At 37.2% G+C, this 8,245-nt stretch overlaps 1 protein-coding gene across 2 annotated transcripts in view; it reads right to left on the bottom strand.

The window, feature by feature from the left end:
* Window positions 1-640: 640 nt before the first annotated feature.
* Window positions 641-8,245, bottom strand: part of LOC117334362 (Bloom syndrome protein homolog) — a 31,260-nt gene continuing 23,655 nt past the window's right edge. For both annotated transcript variants that reach the window (XM_033893940.1, XM_033893941.1), the window contains exons 23-28: window positions 6,548-6,765; window positions 5,830-5,959; window positions 5,113-5,304; window positions 3,385-3,539; window positions 2,280-2,338; window positions 641-1,459 (exon numbers count right to left, since the gene is read on the bottom strand). In XM_033893940.1, coding sequence (XP_033749831.1) covers window positions 1,225-1,459; window positions 2,280-2,338; window positions 3,385-3,539; window positions 5,113-5,304; window positions 5,830-5,959; window positions 6,548-6,765 — 989 coding nt within the window. In that variant the 3' untranslated portion in view covers window positions 641-1,224. The remainder of the gene's footprint in view (window positions 1,460-2,279; window positions 2,339-3,384; window positions 3,540-5,112; window positions 5,305-5,829; window positions 5,960-6,547; window positions 6,766-8,245) is intronic.

The raw sequence follows: 8,245 nt of genomic DNA, 5'->3' as shown, positions 1-8,245 counted from the left end.
ACAATATGTAGATATGTAAGATGTTAATCGATTTATTCATTGCTAAATGTAATTTTGTAATTGGGAAATGATGGATGAAAATATAGACAGACAAGACAGAAATACCAGTGTATAAAAATGTATAAGATTTATAGAGGATGTTAGGTAGCTATCAATATTGTGTTTAATTGGTGATCATTTCCCCTAAATGCAGTTAAACTTTGAAGTCATTGAATGTTTTAAAATGAATATGGGTCAATGTCATTTTTATGCAAACTTTTGTTGGGCTTTATCCAATGAATCTACCGTATCAGCCAGTTAAGATTCTAGGCATTTTCGTTTGCTTTAATCTGAAGAAGTTGTAGAATGTTTTAACATATTTGACCTGTGATCTTGAACATGTCTCAAAGTCATTTCTATTCACACACTTTACTTTTCTTTTATCCCAAGAACTTTTCAAGCAAATGTCATAATTCTTTTATCCCAAGAACTTTTCAAGCAAATGTCATAATTCTAAGTTCCTTGAGAAGTTGTTTAAATGAAGAAGTTGACGTCGCACCATGGGATAAGCTCACTTGCCAGTCACACACCGAGTGGTCTGTATAAAAAGCCCCAGATAGCTATAATGTAATGCAATAATAAATGGATAATAACTGACAAATTGAATTATGTATATGTATTTAATCAATTTATAACATTTAATTCAGTAGCACATAACGTGAAAAATGTGAATCATAGAAGTAACCTAGTTGTGAAACTGAGGTAGTATAATTGATATCTACTTCTAAACACACAAGCATATATCACATTGCCCATGTACTATCTATTCTTCACATTTCATTAGGAGTTAAGTTTACCAGAACTTTTCAACGCTACAAATGTCTATTAAGAAAAGGATACAGTGGTTAATTCAACTCAAAATTCTAAATTAACACCAAAAAACTTGGTTCTCCAAGCCAATTATCTAAATAAAACCATTGAAACATACATATATGCACTCACATTCCGACCTATTTATAATAACTTACACAACTACACAACAACGAACATATTTTCCTAAACACAGTGGCTTTGACAGGAACAATTCTTGACTTTAAAATAAGAACCGCAGCTACAGAATGTTTCTTCAATATGAATGCAGGCCTCAGTTCACAATGTTCCATAATTCAAGGAAATCCTTTCAATGTTGGATATTTCTTTCATAAAAAGTATTGTAGAAACAAGCGAAGAGGTCCTTTAAGGATATCATAACTCTAATAATGCTTTCCTTTGGAGGTACACAAGTGTCATCCAAAGTAGGATCCCTCCAGATCCACCAAGGAAGGAGCGCTGCTTGGGTGTGGGTACAGGCAGAAAGCCCAGTGTGTTTCCTCTCCCGCGGGAACCCTGTCCACCAGATTTACCTCCCCTTGCAAGCTTGGATGATCCTGATGTATTCGGATAGCTGTACTGACTGAATCCTCCTCTGTTCTCAGAATTCCTGTTTATAAAACATAGAAGAATCACAGAGAAAAGTCTACAGAAATCCAAGGCAACAATGTAGGTACTAAACTAATACAACCTACAGCATAAAACTCGCAAGGTGAGGGCACTATAGTTAAACCATCATATTCTGATAGCCGTACTGATGTGTGGGTCACTGGATGGCTCACCAGCTGTGTTGAGTCCCTAAGTGTATTAGAGTAAGTAACAGGACGGATACCAGTGTAGGGTTTTCTAAAGAGATTTGGAGTAACCATGGAACGGTCAGCAGGTGTGTATGGTCGCGGGTTCAACGGGCACCAGTGTATGACATGTGTAGAAAGGTGATCCTTAGAAAGGGTTGGCTAGAAAAACCACCAGTGTAAGGTTCCTAGAAAGGGGTCAGATACCATAAGTTCACGGTCCCTTGATAGGTTCAGGGGACCTTATAGAATGATTATCAGAATATGATCCCCAAAAATAAGCCGAGAGCGTTAGGTCCCTAAAAAGGGTTCAGAGATTTATAGAAAGGTCATCATCATAGCACTCCAAGCTTAGAACAGTTCAGGAATATCAATTATACATGTAGAGGAGCCCACAACTACAGAAAGAGGTAAGGGTACCAAATTAAGGGTCACCAGAGCGAATCTTATAGGAGTCTAGGGTTAGCAGAAAGGGGTAAAGGGTCACTTCATATGAGAGAAGGACCACCCAGGATCAGAAATATGAAATTATTCTTCTCTGAGGAGTTATTGAGCATGCACAGGGGGGAATAACGCTTACAAACTGTTCTGATTCCATTAAAGAAACATGACTAGGATGAAATGATCAAAGCTTACCCGTAACTCTTGTTCCCAGTTGCCTTTCCTGATCCTCTTTTCTTTTTGCCTCCAAATTTCTGTTGGTAAAGTAAAGTATGAAGTTATAATCCTCAAAAGCAACATAAATCAGATACTTATGGTTTATCAATTGTGTTTTGTAAGATATAAATTTTCCAATAATTTTCTCAGTAGGGTTAATCGAGAAGTAATAACTATTACACAGGACTGGTTTTGCCTATTAAAGATAAACACAATCTTGTTGATACTGCTAAGAACTTTTAAATGAATAGTTTAATGATGTCACCATCTTTATTGGTTCCACGTAAGCTTTGGTCTTTTTCTCCACTATTCTTGTCTTTCCTGTTCTTTGGACAAAATATGAGTTGACTTTTGTTCCTTCGATCACATGTCAACCAAAACTGAACATGAATTAGGAATGAACCAAATACCAACGAACGCAAGAAATTTGGGAAAGATCCAGAGTACTTTCTCAGAGGTCCCTACATTGCAAAACTAGGTACAGAGGGGACCTACATTTGACATCTGAGAAATATCAATATAAAACTTGATGAGAAATAGCAATACACTTTCAGCTGTCAAATCAAAGAAGTCAGTCATTCAGCCAACTTGTTTACTTAGATTAGTCTCAAAATTAAACATACACAACTTGTGATAGAGGGGATCGTACATGTATCTTTTGCACTATTCAAGAAATAGGGATAACGAGGATTGTATACAGACAGACAACGAATAGAGGCAGATTAGAACAGCAAACCATTTTTTATGATGTTGGGCTAAAAACATTTGTAACTGCCTCAATATCTCTGCCACTGTTTACAAAGGTGTTGTTACCTTTTTGAAGTAGGTGATATAAAATTGTTGCATAAAATTTAAGATTGTACAAAAGGCACACAAGACATTAGTATATTTTAATACAAATTGAATTTTAGATACAGTGCCAAAAAATAATTAAACTGTTATTATATAGCTCTTTTGTCCTTCTAGGACATGTCAGTAATGCTAAGGGCCTTACGTGTTGATACCTAGAAGTTAACTGAGGTATTTCTAACTAGGTTGAAAGATATATTAAAATCTGGATGGGGAGGTGCAACAGACGACAAACCTTCTTGAAGCCTCCCCTTCCTCTGCCTCTCCCTCTCTTCTTGAATCCAACAGAACTGGTTTCTTCCTCCCCAAAATACGGCGACTCCCAGTCTGGGTCAGGTCCAGTGGAAGTGTTGTTGGCTCCAGATTGGGCTGTCTCACTCTCAGCTGCAGCTGTGTGGCCATTAACAAGGTAGATTGTATATCGTTATACCTCACAGCTGTGTGGCCATTAACAAAGTAGATTGTATATCGTTATACTTCACAGCCGTGTGGCCATTAACAAGGTAGATTGTATATCGTTATACCTCACAGCCGTGTGGCCATTAACAAGGTAGATTGTATATCGTTATACCTCACAGCCGTGTGGCCATTAACAAGGTAGATTGTATATCGTTATACCTCACAGCCGTGTGGCCATTAACAAGGTAGATTGTATATCGTTATACCTCACAGCTGTGTGGCCATTAACAAGGTAGATTGTATATCATTATACCTCACAGCTGTGTGGCCATTAACAAGGTAGATTGTATATCGTTATACCTCACAGCTGTGTGGCCATTAACAAGGTAGATTGTATATCGGTATACCTCACAGCTGTGTGGCCATTAACAAGGTAGATTGTATATCGTTATACCTCACAGCTGTGTGGCCATTAACAAGGTAGATTGTATATCGTTATACCTCACAGCCGTGTGGCCATTAACAAGGTAGATTGTATATCGTTATACCTCACAGCTGTGTGGCCATTAACAACGTAGATTGTATATCGTTATACCTCACAGCTGTGTGGCCAGTAACAAGGTAGATTGTATATCGTTATACCTCACAGCTGTGTGGCCAGTAACAAGGTAGACTGTATATCATTATACCTCACAGCTGTGTGGCCAGTAACAAGGTAGACTGTATATCATTATACCTCACAGCTGTGTGGCCATTAACAAGGTAGACTGTATATCATTATACCTCATTTTTGTAACAGTGTTCTTGATAAATTTAAACACAGCACAGGAGAGGTATAAATATTGTATATCACTCCAATGAGGGAAATAAAAAACTTCATATATCACTAGGCCAGGTGACCCTATAGTGACTGTCATATTCTGAGCAAAGTTGTCTCCCTTCCAGTTGTATACAAATGGCAGATGAACAGAAATGAAGTTTTTGTGCAGTCGAAGAAGCAGAAATAGATAAAAATCTTCAAAACAAGAATGCTCAGAACCCAAAAACATCAATAAATGTACCTGTCAACTGTTTTTGAGAGTTTCTAAAAAACATATTTAAATAATTTATGGAACTTGGTTGAAGGGTAATATGAAGGTTTATTTTCCCTACAGTGCCAAATTTCCTTTGTCAAAGCCCTTGGAAATATATCCTCATGTAAATAAACCTCCATTTTTTTTAATCACCCTACAACCAGGGCCATAAATGCATGAAATTATTATACAGTTCACCTTGAAAGGTTTAATATTCCAATTCCCATTATATTCATATTAAAGATTTTACACAATTACACCAAGAGCCATTAATCTTTATGTTAGAGAACTTTTTAAAACAATTTTAAAGGTACTAGTTTCAGATATTACTTTTTCTGTTTTCTGTTTAATCAATAGGTATAAGATATGACAAGAGTTGTTCTGTAAAGCACATTCCATTCAGGAAATAATATCAAAATATGAGTATCTCCTTCCGACCCTGGTTTTAGAAAACTTGAACTTATAAATTGTGTAGTCTTTCCCATACTTACAGGACATTAGGACACAGTAGGTAGTGGTGATATCCAAGAAGCGATGAGCCCCGTACGTGGTCACCTTATATGCCGTCAAATTGTCTATTTTACTTGTCATTTCATCAACAGTAAGAGGAGTTTCTTCTGCCAACTGGCGCAGCATAGCCAAGGGGAATAATCGGTCCACATTTTTGAAGCCATGCTCTTGGGCTAAAAATGTCAAGATAATCAGTACATTTAGTATTTTGTTATTTATTGGAGTCTCTTAATTTAATACCGGATACTTGTTACTCGTTAATTCATTAAAACATTAATTGAACTTTAGTCTTAGAAATCTTTAATATACTGTAATTGTATACTGTTTTTTACTTATATACTTATTTTAGCAATTTTTATAATGAAAACATTGTACGAAATTATGAATGTACATGTACTTAGCAATGTTTCTGTACACTGTTTTGTATTGTGCAATATTAGTTCACCATAATATGCATGTTTACAGCTGAAGCACAGACTTATAACAGTTCAAGGTTTAAGGATACATATATAAAAGAAGAGGCCTAGTTGACAGTTATTTGAATGCTGACATGTGATGTTCCGTTAGTATCGATGGAGGAAATACCTGAATGTACTTGATTACCATGTACATCACCTCTCTAGAAATTAAATTAATTTCATTATTTAATGATTTAGTTTGCCTAATAATGATTTCTTCTTCACTTAATTGTGATGTACCAATTTCCTTTGCGAGTTCCAGTAGTTTTGTGTAACACTCCTCAACAAGTTGGTCACGCTTGGACACTGTATCCCGACCGATCTTTGTGGCTTCACTCCTTGACCGGTTACCCTGGACCTGTAACTCTATCTACAAACAGAGTATTACTTGTCAGTAGTGATCAACTACATTCATATTTAACATTTTTATTTTGCATGTTGTTTGAATCAGACCAATGTATGGATATATATATGTATACAAGAGACACATTTATTGACTGAAGTCAGATAGTAGGGGTAATGGTTAGGGGTTAGATGGAGTGTTGAGACATTTATTAGCTGTTAGGAGTCCTTAAAATAATTCAACAGCAGCCAATAAATTTGTAATTTGTCCTATCCCACAGGACAGATTTCACATTTTTCAGGTCTGGCCTTGAATACAATTACCTGAATCTGAAAGTGAGGGTCACAAGTTTGTAAAAAAAAAAAAAAAAATACAATCGGTAAGCATAATGTTCACAGTAAATATTCATTGATATTTCCATGTCTGAACAATAGCACCTATATTATTAAAGAGATTTTGATGAAATCATTACTCTAGCCTAGCTTGTATAAAAACTCTGTGACCTGTTCCTCAAAGCAGAAGCCACTACTGCTTTAGTTTTTTCTTCTTTTACACTTTAACAAATCCACTTATGATGACACAGACTGATAATTAGCAAAATTCTTTTCAAAATACCTTCTTGTTTCCCATCATGACGTCATTGGCAGCCCGTCCTATCTTGATGTAGCAGGCTGTGTGATCCATGGCTGTTATCTGTAGGTCCTCCATCAGAATCCCTTCTATCACTAACTTACGCAGCAGCCTCTCAGCATCGTGGCGACTGTAGCTTTTGCCTCGCCCATGAAGAGGCAACCTGTCATGGCTGAATTCTTTGATTTTACTGTTGCTTGAACCTAGATGTAGAAAGTACAAAATGTACGCAAAAATGTATTACATTATAATCGTAAGTTAAGTGTGAACTTTAAAGGAATGTGGCGATAAATTACACAGAAAATAATCATGATTTTAAGTACTGATCATATGATGACGCGAGAGTTATTTCTGGTTGAAAGGTAAGCAGTGTTATTCCAAGAAAAATATCAAAATAGATCATAAAGAAATAAAAGTAGACTGGTATTTCTGGTACTGATTAAATGTACCAAGTTTCATGAGAATCGGCTGAGAGTATCAACAGTTTTACAAATTCCTCAAACAGACAGACACCCTGATTCCAGTACCGGCATACCCCAGGTAAAATGACTATTAAGAAGAATCCAAACCGATCCTGCAAGTTTAAACAGGAGGCCCATGGGGCCTGTATCGCTCACCTGGTTGGATTTGACCAAACGTCAAAATAATGTTCATGTTCAATTCCTTTTGTTTGTTAACCTCAAACAACGCTATATATGGTTATACTGTGGGGATCCCAACTGCGATTTAAAGGAATTACCTCTTTTTCCCCATTAGGCCCCGCTCCTTTGGCCCCTCGGGGGTCAGAGTCATCATTTATGCAAAATCTGTTCCCCTTCCCACAAGAATGTTTCTGACCAAATTGGGTTCAAATCCATTCATAACATTATGACTAGTAGCGATTTGAAGGAATTACATCTATTTCCCCATTAGGCCCCGCCCTTTGGCCCCTTGGGGGTCAGAGTCTATGCAAAATCTGTTCCCCTTCCCCAAAGGATATTTCTTACTAAATTGGGTTCAAATCCATTCATAACTTAATAACTAGTAGTGATTTAAAGGAATTACCTCTATTTTCCCATTAGGCTCCCCCCTTTGGCCCCTTGGGGGTCAGTCACCATTTATGCAAAATCTGTTCCCCTTCCCCCAATGATGTTTCGGACCAAATTGGGTTCAAATCCTTTCATAACTTTATGACTAGTAGCGATTTAAAGGAATTACCTCTATTTCCCCTATGGGCCCCGCCACTTTGGCCCCTCGGGGGTCAGTCATCATTTATGCAAAATCAGTTCCCCTTCACATAAGAATGTTTCTGACCAAATTGGGTTAAAATCCATTCATAACTTTATGACTAGTAGCGATTTGAAGGAATTACCTCTATTTTCCCATTAGGCCCCGCCCCTTTGGCCCCATGGGGGTCAGAGTCACCATTTATGCAAAATCTGTTCCACTTCCCACAAGAATGTTTCTGACCAAATTGGGTTCAAATCCATTCATAACTTTATGACTAGTAGCGATTTAAAGGAATTTTCTCAATTTCCCCTATTGGGCCCCGCCCCTCAGGCCCCTTGGGGGTCAGAGTCACCATTTATGCAAAATCTGTTCCCCTTCACCCAATGATGTTTCGGACCAAATTGGGTTCAAATCCTTTCATAACTTTATGACTAGTAGCGATTTAAAGGAATTACCTCTATTTCCCCTATGGGC

Source organism: Pecten maximus, chromosome 9 (genome assembly GCF_902652985.1).
Source record: "Pecten maximus chromosome 9, xPecMax1.1, whole genome shotgun sequence".
Classification (NCBI taxonomy): Eukaryota; Metazoa; Mollusca; class Bivalvia; order Pectinida; family Pectinidae; genus Pecten; species Pecten maximus.
This window is presented reverse-complemented; position numbering and strand designations above follow the sequence as displayed.